Consider the following 14,655-nt stretch of genomic DNA (forward strand, 5'->3'; position numbering starts at 1 on the left):
AGAGACCATAATGGGAGAAAACAGTGTAAAACTACATGTGGATTATGTTTTACCTTTATCCTACTTTTAAATAGAGAGCACCGAAGCCTTTCAATTAGTCACTGATTTCGTGGCTAGCAAGTAGGTTCAGCACTCTGTGATAATGGTAGGCTCATCTTAATTATCTTAACATGACAATTTCAGCGCAGGGGTAAGTGCTCAAGAGCCCATTTGAGCTCTCGAGGGCTCTGTCCAACCTCCAGTTTGGAAAATGTCATAAAATATCATTTAAAAAAAACTTTCTACACCAAAATTAAGCATTTACTGTTTTACCCAGTTCCCAGTTTTATGTTTTAGAAAATTATTCAGTGAGTCTGATATGTGTTGCTGTGATACTTTTGTTTTTGTTGATTGGTGCTAAACATAATTGTCCACTCAAGCACACTCACTCATGTGGATCAGCCTGATAAGTGAGTTATGAATAAATAAGTGGTCCAAGTTTGTCTAATCCATTAGCTCTCAGGCAGTCACACTGTCAGTCAAGCATTTATAGAAGGTTTATTTAAACTGTTATAGTTTAATTACTTGCATATAGCTTAATTGTGTGATCAGGTAATAAAAGTATGCTAAAGTGCACACTTGACGATGATTTCAATTTCATAGTTTCCACTTAATGCAGCTTTCAACTTCAAGTTTAAGTCATTAAGGCGAAAAAATGTTTTTCATGCAATATCGTACACAAAGCTGTAAATAGAAAAAGGTAAATTATACCAAATTTGTTTTGTCTTTAAAATAGTACCATTTCTTCTAAATACACCTGAGTGCAGTTTTCAAGGTTTTTAGCAGGTTTGCTGTTCCCAACACCTTGAGCTCGCTGAGTGTCTTCAATGTCTGCAACAAAACCTCTCAAGTGACCAAAGTTTTAATTACTGTAAGCCATTCTCTGATGCATAAAATCTCATATTGACTAATTTTGTCTTTCAGATACTTGCCATCATCTCCATCCTCTTCATCGTGCTTTCCACCATTGCCCTGTCTCTGAACACCCTACCAGAGCTACAGGATACAGATGAGTTTGGCCAATCCACAGACAACCCTCAACTTGCCCATGTGGAGGCTGTCTGCATTGCCTGGTTTACCATGGAATACCTGCTCCGTTTCCTCTCCTCCCCGAATAAATGGAAGTTCTTTAAGGGTCCTCTAAATGTTATTGACTTGTTGGCCATCCTGCCCTACTACGTCACCATTTTCCTGACAGAATCCAACAAGAGTGTATTACAGTTTCAAAATGTTCGGCGTGTGGTTCAGATTTTTAGGATCATGCGTATTCTACGTATCTTGAAACTGGCTCGTCACTCTACAGGTCTTCAGTCTCTGGGTTTTACCCTTAGGAGGAGTTACAATGAGTTGGGCCTACTTATTCTTTTCCTTGCCATGGGTATCATGATTTTCTCCAGTCTGGTATTTTTTGCTGAGAAGGATGAAGAGGATACAAAGTTTAAAAGCATTCCAGCTTCTTTCTGGTGGGCTACAATTACTATGACCACAGTGGGCTATGGTGACATCTACCCCAAAACTCTCTTGGGAAAGATTGTCGGGGGGTTATGCTGCATAGCTGGAGTACTTGTGATCGCTCTACCTATTCCTATTATTGTAAATAACTTTTCTGAATTCTATAAGGAACAGAAGAGGCAAGAAAAGGCCCTTAAAAGAAGAGAAGCCTTAGAAAGGGCAAAGAGAAATGGCAGCATTGTCTCAATGAACTTGAAAGAAGCATTTGCACGTAGTGCAGAGCTGATGGATGTGGTGGTGGAGAAGAGTGAGAGGCCTCATGACAACCACCTCTCACCCAGCCGCTGGAAATGGACTCCCAAGAGGGCTGCATCAGAGACAAGCTCAAACCGTTCTTTCAATGCCCAGGAGTTAGGCTCTCCCAGCAAGGCCCGAGCCACCAGTCCCCAGAGGTTAAATGTTCAGAAACTAGAAGAGATGTACAACCAGATGGCAAAGACACAGTCACAACCCAACCTCAATGCTAAAGAAAGGGCCTCCAGAGTTGGTAAACAGAGGGATGAGATAGAGCTGGGGGCTATACATGACCATGGTCAACAAGCCCTAGGAACCAGGGATGGAGTTGGAGACATGAAAAGCTTATCCAGCATTGACAGCTACATTAGTTGTGCAACAGACTTCCAGGAGAATCCACGCTTCTCCCACAGTCCTGCAATAGATCTTGGTCTTCAGGAAAGCAACCGCTTCTCATACAGTCCAGCGACAGCATTGTCCCAGTACACCAATACAAAAACCGGCCAGCAAACAACAGGGGACCGTGAGCCCATGCTGACCCCTGTGTCTGTCACAAAGACGGACAGCACAAGGAAATTTTTCTTTTCTGGAATCTCCTCAAAAAGCCTTATTCCCAAAGGAGGCTGCCGCAGTGACGGGGAATCAGGACGTTCCCCACTTTCAGACAGCTCAGTTGTGTCAGATCACTCTCTGTTAAGCCCCGAAACCTCTGCGTACACTACTGCCAGCAGCAGGACCCCACCAAAGTCTCCAGAAGGCACTCCCCTGGCCCCAACTGTCTTCACCTTCCATGACTCCTCCATCAGCAAGTACATTGATGCCGATACAGACGATGATGAGCACCTCCGTGACATGTCTGACACCAGTCCCTCTGAGCGTCTCCTGGCTGATGCAAGCCCGAAACGCAGCATTAATATAAATTACCAGAGGGGCACTAACCATTTAGAAGCAGCCCAGAAAATGCTGGGTCAGAATTGTCTGTTCCCGCTAGAAGGGATTCGTGGGCTAGCTCATGAAAATCACATAGGACCAGAGATGACACGTAGACCAAAGGCTGAGAGGGGACGTCAAAATACTTTGGATAAAGGCCTCTGAGGTGCAAGTGAAGCAAAAACTAACAGCAAGTTTGGGACAGAGTGTTTTTGGTAGAGACACCTTAAAGGCTAAAACACTCCAAGCCAGAGACAAAGGAAGGCGAGACAACCGGTCTCGCTAAAACATTTCACAAATTACCTGAGCATGCCACTGGGCAATAAGCCTTGGGTGAACATGTGTAGTGAATACTCTGGGAGAAAAACATTTCTTAATTGAAGAATGTCACTGCCCCTCCTTCAGCTCATTCCTATAAGGAGATATTCCACACACACAACAAAAGAGCAATCCCAAGTAGCCAATGGGTCTGTTCAGAGATGTAGAGTCATCAGAGAAATAAAGCTGTAGTTATAAGTGCGAAACCCAGCTAAATGATGGTTTTAGTCGCAGGGGGTTATCTCTAAAAAATCCCCGCAGCCACTTTCCAGAACTAAGTCCCGATTGATTTTGTAGTCTTGAAGATACAGGAGAGGACCTAGAAGCCTATAAGCTACTTACTTGTGCCCTCCATTCCCAAACCTGGCCTTAGTCATTTACATTCGTAGGGGTGTGTATGTCTGCTTATATGTGTGCCTGTGTCTATAAGAGACAGAGCAAGAGAGAGTGAACAGTAATGAATGGCCAAATGATAATTCATGTACACACACTCTTGAGATTGTCTAGCCTGATTTATTTTTCTATAGATAAGAGAAAGTTCCTATTAGAAATAAGTACATTTCTGGTCTGCTGTGTCATAATCACATGTGAAGAGTTATCTCGTATGAGGTTCAGTGTTTTGGCACAGACGCTGCTCCAGCTCATCATGCATTATAATGACCACTTTTCCTGTTAACAGTGTTTTGCTAACTCATGTTAACCTGTCTTGGTGAGAGTGAATGATCGAATGACGGATAGATTTCCTAGCACATTAGAATCTTTTTTTTGGATCAAGAGGTTTCTTTTTGACATGGGCTAACAAAAGAAAGAATTATGCGGATTGCTGCATAAAATGCACATTATGAAAGCATGCGTGTACCCAGTCTCATAACATAAAATAACATGATGATTTGCTTGTCCATCATCTCTAAATAAAAAAAAACATATATAAGGAAATCCTCCTAGCCTACTGACATGATGTTTAGAGCAGTTGTTCAGCATGCATCAGCCTTCGTTTGACCAACATAAAAGCAGCCAAATTGTTCACAAATGCATGAACGATATGTGTATAAAACAGCAAAAGCAGGGGAGTTATCCAACCCCTATTTTGTTTCTTAAATGATAAAAAAATATATATATATATATAAAACAGTCCGCAATCTACCCAGCTTACCATTAATCGGGTGCAAATGCCAGAATTGATAAAACTCATGCATGAGTGCACACACACACACACCGGCAAACTATACATCCAGGTACTGGAGACAATTTTCAGGATACCATAGATACGTTTAGTTTCCATGGTGATAGCTGTTTCCCTCAAATGTTGGCAACAGCTAAGCAGTGATTTGTTAATTGGAGTGGCGAAGGTCGACTTACATGTAACATATGCTCACACACTTTTACGAATCACACACGGAGACACGTGAACCCATAAAGCGACAGTAGTTGCATGTTAGCTGAGCCACTCCTCACTGTGCATATTCATGAGTACTGTGTAAATCTAACATTATAATATAAGGACTTTGTACTTTATTATTTATGTTCATGAATTCAGTTTTAATATATGTTCTGTTATCCCCTGGATTGGCAGACACAATTCTCCGTATGCCTGTGTGATTACACTGCTACATAGTATAGTGAGGACCAGTTGCTTAACAAGAATTGCTGCACTCTTCATACAGATTGTAGATGGTGAGAGAGGCAAAACAGAAGTGGTCCTCGTGATCTTAAAAATATATTAAGTGCTGCTTTACACGCCAGATTGTATATGAAACATGGACTTAGCCAATGTGAAATCAGCCACTGGTGCCTGGAGCATTTTAGCCTCTGTTCCACTAGTACCTAGTTAGTTTGACTCGACTCAGTGGTTCCTGTTATCAGGTACTTTTTACCCTTCAACCGTAAAAGGCTGATATGGTATTGATGTCACTGGCGGGCGAGCAGTGTGGTCACCTAAGTTGTGAATGCGACCACTCAAAACGAGGCGATGTTGACATTCATACCGTAGGTGCACCTAGCAAAAATCTCAGACGAGTTGGAATGTCATGACCTCAATGTCAAGGTCAAGTTTAGAGATTAAGTTTTCTGAAAATCTTATGAATGTGATAACTCCAGACAGACCCCACCTAAAATATTCCAGTTTATACCATATCTGGATCTACTGGCTGAGGGGTGTCCACCAGTATTTTTAGTACGTTCCCAAGTGAGCTGAGTTGAGCTGAAAATCTGACGTCAACAGACTGCATGCCACTGATTAGGCAGGTAGTGATGTCACTGGATGAGTCATGAGAGCGACTCCTTCACGAGAATCAACCAAGAGTCCACCACAGGATTATCACCCTGTCCCTAGCATTCTTTTCTGCCACGCCAACTCTTCTCATGTCCTTCTTTACTACATCTATGAATCTTCTCTGTGGTCTTCTTCATTTTTCCTCCTGCCTGACCTGTCCATCCTGGTCACTCCCAATGCTTCCACACTTCTCTTTCACATTTTGCTGTCACAAATCACCCATGTTACTCACCTTCACCCTGCCTGCACTCTTCTCTTCTTCACCATCCATTGCTGTGAATGGTTGACGCCAGGTATTAGAACTCATCCACCTTCACTGCTTCTGCTCGTTGTACCTTCACTGTTACGCCTGTCTCCATCGCATTCACACACATGTATTTTGTCTTGCTTCTACTGATTTTCATTCCTCTTCTCTCCAGCGCATACCTCCACCTCTCCAGGCTCTCTTTCACCTGCTTCCTATAAAAAGAAAAAAACATGATTAATAAGACTTAGAAGACGGGATTGCAAACATGAACTCAACAGAAAAGTATTTACCATGGTCCTAAACTAAGAGAGCAATGGAATAACTTTCTGAAAGACTTTCTCTTTTGCAGCCATTGGACATCAGAAATATTAAATGTTTCAGCACTTATGTAAGGGATTTACTTTAAAGCTAAGTCCATCTTTTATATACAAAATTTCCACTCATTAACATAAGCTGAGTTACAGTATCAAGAGTCCTTCCACAATCTCTTGAAATCTAATTTCTAGTGCAAAAGTACAAGGTTTTTGTAACGTCTTTAAAAGTCTTTTGAGTAGGTACAGTACGCCTTCTGTCATCACATCTTTCACAAATGTTAACAAGATGAGCAAAGAACCTCAGTGCCAACAAAATATACTGTCAAAAGAAAAAAGAATAACTTTAAAATCTTTCTCAGTCTTTTCCTGACACAAATATACTGGCAAATGATGCACGCAAATAAGAGCATTGCACTATTATAAATCTATTTTTTCAGAATTTATCCAACCTAAGTTGATTGACACATATCGTTTTAGTGTTGTAGTTTAGAGTCTAATCACAAATCCTGATTTCACTTCCTGTTTTAATCACAGAGTTGGACCATTTCATATTGCTCTCCCATAGTGAGAGGAGCTGAGGTGTGAAAGGAATACCAACGACTGCGAGAAGCAGAGGGAACTGTGTGTATGTGTGTGTGTGTGAGAGAGAGAAAGGGAGACTGCTGTAAAGCTGGGGCATTATAGCAGTGTGGCTGCTGCTTAATGGAAAAGAATGAACTGTTTCCAATATGAATGTGCGGGCTGGGGGAATCCTGCCTTTTGTTTTCTCTCTATTCCATCTACAGTCCTGACTGTAACATGCAGCAGTAATGCAGATTGCAACACAAAGAAAATATTAGAGTTGTGTGAGAAAATAGGATTATTTTTAGTCGATGTTTTTGAAGTGCAGCTTTATTTATAGCTGGGAAACGAGATACGGGAGGAGCATTTTATGAATCATGTTTAGTATAATTAAGCAGATAACTGTACTGAGAATAGCTTCATCTCATTGACTCACGTTGTATTACACCTTTACATTTTTCCTGTGTGTGTAGATATTTTTTTTTATTTAATGTCTTTCTTTATTTGAAGTACCAAAAAAACAAAAACAAAAAAATCCCCCACAATGATAAAAAATTACAATAATTACCCACAAACAGCTGTTAAATAGATTTTTGTTATAAGAAAATATCCTGTTGCACAACAGTTGACTGTGGGTATTGAAAACGATCCAGATGGTCTCTGGTAATGTTCTTTGGTTACGTTCCTACATGTATACTGTCCAGTAAATGTCTGTAATTCTTCACATTTTCCTGAGGTTGAAGTCACAGGTTAAATCCCAAAGGAATTCATGACAAATTTAGTCAAACAGATTTTATTTTCTTCAGTTTCAACAAGAAAAAATACAGTTCAACTTATTTCACCTGATTATACCTTACTGTCCATTTTGATTTTGTTACTTGAGTCAAGAAAAAACAAAAAGCAGCCAGACAAATATTTTAGGGTGAACTAAGAGATAAATATGAAATATGAAGGGCATTGAGCTCACACAACCCCTCCTTAAGCACCACGTGAGCTTCTGTCCTATCATTTCGGTTTTCTATATTATTGTAGTCAGGGACCATTTTTCACTGAAATATCTCTCAACAATGATGACAATCAATATATCACGAATGGGCAGCAAGCACTAGTGTAGAGACCTGAGATTTATCTTGGAAAAATATTACGCAAATGCACAACCATGTGCGCACACACTTACAAGTACTGAAATCCTGACACTAGCATTCTTAGAATTAAGCTTTTAGAAAGGAGAGAGCAAAGAAACATCAAGTATGATGTTTGATTTCATATTTAGACTGTGATACTGTGACACAATACCACCATAATAATAATAGTAAAAAAAAAGTGTCTTTCATTTCTACATTTAGCTTCATTTCATTTTATTTGGACGCTTAAATCCACTCCATTTTCAAGGGAGCCATTCAAATTAATTGAATCTAATAGTATAGCAGACCTTTTAATTTCACCGAGGTTCCCTGTGGAGCAATCCGATGTGAATCAAAGGACTAAACCATGACTCTTTATCAAGACAACACAATCTAGTGACTTCTTTTACCTCTTCTTTATTGATACCAATTAAAATTAAGAGCACAAGTTCTCTAAGATTTTTATAAATACAATTCCTAATCATCCCATATGACTCCCAGCTGTACAGTATTAGGCATTTAGTTAAAATCTAAAAGAGAATTGAATTGTTTAGCTAGCTGCTAAATTTAAAAAAGAGGTTAAAGGAGTTTCCGTTCTTTTGTTTTCTTATTTCTTTAATTTATTCTTCAAACCCCACAGGACTTTTTCAAGGACGTGATAGTTTCCAAAACCTGGTGAGAACTACTGCTTTAGCAAGTAGTCCAATTCCACATTCTTTGAATCTAACACTGTATTACAGGGTTGGGGTCGATTCAAGGTGGTGCACAAGACACATCACACGTGGCGCTATAATAAAAAGCAGTATTAAAGCATGAGAAACGGACAAATTCAAACATAAACTATTTTTTCCCTATATTTTAACCTCTCAGTGGAATTGACCCCAACCTTGCCTAAGCCATCAGTCTTTGTAAAGTACACTGTTTCCAGGGAATTGAAAAAAGATATTTGAATGACCTTAGCCAGCTCTTATACAATGTTGTTTGTAGGTCCCGAGGCTGTCTGTTTTGTAAAACAAAAACAAAAAGAGAAAAACATTTTTACCTGTTGACTTTCTATGCTGTTGTTTCTGTATAAATGTTCTATTGTTCAGTGCATGTTGTAACTTTGGCGTTGTAACTGGTTGTGATTCACACAGAGCCAGTACTTTACATGTTAAAAGAAAGTGTCTCAATGTCCCAAGATATTTTTATTTCTTAATAAAAAGCAACGTTTCCCTTAAATGAATCAAAAATGAAATAAATCAGATCACTTTACATTTTGATTAAGAATTGTTGGCTTTGATTTCACTGTTTCCAGCACATAATAGTTCAACTAATGTTATTTTCTGACATATCGAAATTTATACTAAGCTGTTTGAGAAAGCTACAGTTGTGCATTGATCAGCACTATTCATATAAACAGGTTTAGTAACCATTATTCTGGCTGGGTGGATCAGGTGACCTCTTTTAGTCACGCTGCAGTAGACTGCTAGGGGCTTCCCATGATGCACTGAGTGCTTCTTCTTCACTCACTCACTCTTTCACTGTGTGTTTATACAGGCTCAGGCCCCTCCCTGAGCCTGCTGGAGGTTTCTTCCTGTTAAAAGGGAGTTTTTCCTTCCCAATGTCGCCAAGTGCTTGTTCAAAAGGGGTCGTTTGATTGTAGGGTCTTTACCTTACAATATAAAGAGCCTTGAGGCAATTACTGTTGTAATTTGGTGCTATGTGAATAAAACTGTAAATTTATGTAAGTAAAAATCACATGAAAAGTGATCATTGTATGTACAGAATGCAGGCCATCAGAAGAAAGCAGGACGAGGTTAGATGAAGAGGAAGCTGTTGACTGTTGAGCTGGAACAAGCTTCCAGCCTCCCCACACGTCTCCACACTCCCCTGCATCTAGGGTTTCCCACTGCCTGCCACTGGAGAGACTGCCTTCTGCAGGGGGGGAAGGGAGAAATTATTTAGTGGTCACAGGTCTTTGCCTTAAACTCAAGTGATAAGCAATGTTGCCATCTAGTGGCAGTGGTCACTGTTAACCAATTAGGCTGAAACGATAAGTTTCAGATCAGAAATCTGAGATGAAAAACAAAACAAAGAAACAAAAAACCTGTGTTATTACAGTACAGCTGCACTTAAGCTAACCCTGAACCTCTCAAAATGCAGACGTGCAGATCAGCAGATGCACACGTATTGGCTCAGATACATGTATAACTATGTGCTCCAGCAGGTATGGACAGGATCCTGTATGCACAATAACTGTTAGCCAGGTTTACAGTAAGTATGTTCACTGGTATGTTAAATTAAGGAATATTTGTGTTTTTGGAAGACTTTTTAAAATTATGTTTTATGCAATATACCAATATTTGTATTGTCTTGTCTTTATGTTATTAGGGCTGATCCTAAATAAGATTTGAAAACATTTACCGGGTTCTTAAATCATCAGTGTGACTCAAATAGAAATTAGATCAGGGGTATTTAAGATAACTCTGCAGTGGCAGAAAGGTCACATTGGTGTAGTGAACTTAAATTTTTCTCCTTCACATCAAAATGATTAGTTTCTGTGCTGCATCAACCAGAAGGTAGCCACGACCAGAAGAACACTCGGTTTCATTCATCAATTTGACCCTACACCGGATCTTAGTTTAGAGATTAACTATCATGCTGTATTCAGTCAAATTTGAAATGCAGGTTTAGGGCACCTAATAGCTTTATCTGGAACCTGTAAGTCCATCTCTTATATACAGTCTATGGGTCAAGGTATGCTTGAATACCTTACCTATCTCACTTGATTATTGATATTTTCTGAACAACTCAAATCTAAATTCAGTGTTGCTGACTGTCAAGCACATCCTGGTGAAACAAAGCAGATAATTAGCTTTGATGTTTCCATGCAAAATACTTAAACTGTCTTCAGCCTATCCGTGTTGTTTTCCTCTTCGTGTTTCGTCCGGCAGCACCAGCAGGTGGCTGGCACACGACACACACAGTGCCCCTCCTTCAAGTGCTACATCCACCTGGTATGTGGGCCCTTACTCTGCTGGCAGCCTTCTGTTAGAAAGGTCAACCGAAAGTGGACACATTGCCTATTTTATACAAACAGACATAGACATGCACACAGGTCCGCACATGTGCACGCAGTTAACAAAAAAATATACAGTGAAAAAGCTAAAGAGTATAATTTCACATTTTTCTAGGTTGTCTCTAAGTGTTAACCTATCACATTGCTGCTGTGAGGGACACCTCTCTCTTGCCAGCGTTGCCATAGTCACACAGGGTAATAACTGCTGGAACTACAGCAAAAGCATTTATGATAAGAACATTAGTAGCACCATATGTTCAAATACGCTTTTAACCCTTTTACATTGTGCTAGGAAATTTTACATGAGTGGACCTGCAAATGAAGTAATTTCTGTTTCATTGTTTTGACTTGTACACGCCATTGTCTGTCATTTATACTACATGCAGTATACTGAAACTAGGCTATAAAACAAATCCTGCACTATGTAGTAGCTTCTTCCCACTTTTCCTTTCCAATATGATGATAACCAAAAATGTTTCTCATATGAGTGCTTTAATGCTATGTAGCATATATAAAATGACTACAGTCTGTAATTTGCAAGACTTTTACTGATACATATGAAATGACAATACACATAATAATAAACATATAGATCATACCTTACGTTTGATGTGTTAGGTATTATCTTGGTCAGATATAATTCTTCAAAGGGAACTGGTGATATTTTGTTTTTCATTACAGACACTACAGAATGGTTGTCACAAACACCAGCTGTTGCAGTTTACCCCTGAAAACGTCTTTATTTTGGCAAATTTCAAAAATTGCCTTTTTTTCACCCTACATCCAGATAAGTGTTAACTCTGTACAGAGTGTACCATGAAATAATTACAGGAATTTGACATTTGTTTTTAAAAAGAAAGTAAAAATGAACATTTGACTTTAAAGGGTTAAGTAGCACACCCTCAATTTGGATATTAACTTTGGGATAATGGAGATGGGTTGTTCCACATCAAATGCATATGTTTTTATTCAAAATACGCACATGCTGTGGAGAACAAGAAGAAAACATTATTTGTAAAGCACTTTAAAACGTTACAAAGTGCTACATGTTCAAGCATGAAGTCAAACATATGGTCATACATTAATTCCAACATGCACACTTTGAATTTTAAAGCATGGCCAAAAATAATGGGAGTGAGATCAAGGAAGACCTATCCTATAAAAATGAACAAGCTTCCAGCCAAACTTGTAGTCTGAGGAAACCCAAGTTTATGTGTTACAACCTCAAAAGTGTTGTCATTTCTGGATGTAAGATAAGAGACAGTAACAGTTAGAAGACCCAGTCTGAAGGCCAAAGCAAGCCATCAAAGATTTCCTAAAAACAGGTAGCTTGTTATGGTCTTAGCAGTATCAGCCCCCTTATCCATCTGTCAGGATCCCCTCTTTCTGTCTTTTCCCTCCATACTTCTCTTTCCTCTCAGGTGGGTAAGTCCCGCTGTTCCTCTGGGACTGGCAATCTCCTCAGTCAAACGCCAACTGAGCTTCATGAAGCACACCTAACCATTTCCTCATCAAGCTTGCTGTGTATTTAACAATCCATTCTTCCACCGATTCCTTTCCAGGCTGTACAGCTACTCAGTGGCAACACAATGATCTAGGTAGACAAGATTTTTTTTTATGCAATGTGTTCTTGCTTACCTTTTTGACTCACCTCTTCTCCTAGTTTTGCTCTCAGTGTGTTGTTTCTATATATCGCACTCATTTCCCCGTGTCTCAGTAGGTGGGTTGGAAAAATTATCTTGTCAAAATATCTCTGCTCAGTACAATTAAAATTATGTCTGCAATAAAGCTTCTAAACCCGCCAACTGTCTCTGAGTCAAAATTTGCTAATTTGGGAATTTATGACACAACTTCTCAAATTTTGCCTGTTGTGAGATTATTAGATATGAATCAAAAGGAGGCCTCACACTTACAGATGCTCCTTTTTTCTTAAGAAGTAAATTAAAAAATGTATGACCCCCCCCCCCCCCACACACACACACACACACTTGTACTAAAGTAGGTTTTTACAGTGTCCTTGCTTGGAACAGCACTCTGCACAGAAAGTGCCCTTCTCAAAACTGGGACAGGGATTGCATAAACTGAGTGGCTCCTACAGGATTGTCCTGCTCCTGCTGCAGACCTCAGCACAGCCTGACCACTCTGTCTACTCACTCGGCACACGGGACACTGCTGAGGTAAAGAGTATATTGCTGAAAGCGGCAAAGACCAAAACGAGTGTATTTAGAGAATCGTGCATCTGCAGGTCAAGTTGCAATTTGAGTGTCATAAAATCCAAACATTATAAATGAAACAGGCACATAAAGGTGATTTTTGGATACACAGTACTATGTACTGCACACCATAATGTACTGGGGTCAGACACTTCATTGCCTTCTGGCTTTGTAATAATGTAAAACATTCACAAACCCTAAAATTTAGACATTAGTCTCATAAATACTGAGAAAATAATATTCCTCTTTTGAAAAATACCTACCTGGAGATGCAGTTTGAAAGTCCGGGCAACAGTCTGCAGTGATCACAGTAGTATAATCGGTCAGATCTCCATCCTGTACTAATTCATGATGGATCCTGGCCGATGCATCTCAGACCTCCATTAGGACAACCCACTTGGCATACGAGAAATAAATACGCTTGAAGAGAAAAATCAGTGACACACAGTGTTTATGGGAAATGACATTACAACTCCACCCAACACAGCAACAAATTTAAAAAGTTTAATGTACTATGCAATACTTTGAATGACTTTGGAAAAAAGGCCAGTCGCTGTTATTCACTCGGGTAGCGTAAAGTAGGACTATTGTCCTGTCAGACTTCTTATCGTTAAACTCAGATTTCCAATTTGCTGCTACAGCGAGAGAAGAAGGAAGGGGTAATGTGTGGACATGAAATATTGGTTATAATCACAACCCCACAACTTTAAGACTCGCCCTGCACTGAAACAGGAAACGTAATGAAAAACAAAGACATGACAGCGTGGCTCATTTTTCTTCTTTTCTTGACTCTAACTTCCTCTATATGTATCCATAAAACTCCAGAGCTCTCAGAGGTGTGACCTCATTTATTTGCTGCTCGAGTAAACAGAGAGACAACTCTCGCAGAGTACAGCACCAGGCCAAATAAGTATTATTATCGTTGCAATGCATGTCATAAAAAACACACATTACAGAACTAAAAGATTTTCAAAAGAATATGTTTTATTTTCTAAAGAATGCTTCTCAGACCAAAAGGTCAGATTCACAATGAAATAAGAGGAAATGATATCCATTTGGGAACAAGAGCAGATTTCAGTCAGTTACAATTTCTCCAGTTAGTTTATGATTTTATTGACACAGTGCTGTGAAAAAGCGTTTGCTCCCTTCTTGATTTTTTTCACTTTTTTTGGCTTAGTTATCACATTTAGATGTTTCGAGTAATCAAACAATTAATAATATGAGACGAAGATAACATGAGTGAAAACAAAATGCAGTTTTTAAATGATTATTTTATTTGTTATAGGGGAAAAAGCTATTCAAACCTACCTGGCTCTATGTGGAAAACCATTTGCTCCCTAAACCTATTAAATGGTCATTGCAGCAAGAACTACAGTCAAGTGTTTCCGATAGCTGTCAATGAGTCTTTTACATCACTGTGAGGGAATTTTGGCCCACTCTTCTTTGCAGAATTGTTTTAATTCTTACACATTGGAGATTTTTTTAGCATAAAAAATCCATTTAAAATTAAACTAATGTGCTCTTGGAGGTCATTTTTTGTAGGTCGGCCACAATCCAGGTAGGCTTGGATATCTTTTTTCTCATAAGAAATTAAATCATCATTTAAAAACAGCATTTTGTGTTTATTCCGGTTATCTTTGTCTAATATTAAATTGGTTTGGTGTGAAAGATCTAAGTGTGATAAATATGCAAAAAAAATAAGAAATCACAAAGGAGGAAAGTACTTTGCTCTGATCATTTTAATAAATTATTGATAAATTATTTTCATAGTGATTTTTATATTACTCTACTTATTAGGATAGTAATTATGAAATAAACAACATCTCAATG

At 39.0% G+C, this 14,655-nt stretch overlaps 1 protein-coding gene across 2 annotated transcripts in view; it reads left to right on the forward strand.

Annotated features, from left to right (window-relative positions):
• Positions 1-8,820, forward strand: part of kcnb1 (potassium voltage-gated channel, Shab-related subfamily, member 1) — a 37,825-nt gene extending 29,005 nt beyond the window's left edge. For both annotated transcript variants that reach the window (XM_086292844.1, XM_086292843.1), the window contains exon 3: positions 964-8,820. In XM_086292844.1, coding sequence (XP_086148970.1) covers positions 964-2,880 — 1,917 coding nt within the window. In that variant the 3' untranslated portion in view covers positions 2,881-8,820. The remainder of the gene's footprint in view (positions 1-963) is intronic.
• Positions 8,821-14,655: the final 5,835 nt, after the last annotated feature.

Source organism: Aulonocara sp. 'chitande type north' Nkhata Bay, linkage group LG5 (assembly GCF_057382095.1).
Source record: "Aulonocara sp. 'chitande type north' Nkhata Bay isolate Kocher_YH1m ecotype deep benthic linkage group LG5, A_spYH_male_GT1.1, whole genome shotgun sequence".
NCBI classification, from domain to species: Eukaryota; Metazoa; Chordata; class Actinopteri; order Cichliformes; family Cichlidae; genus Aulonocara; species Aulonocara sp. 'chitande type north' Nkhata Bay.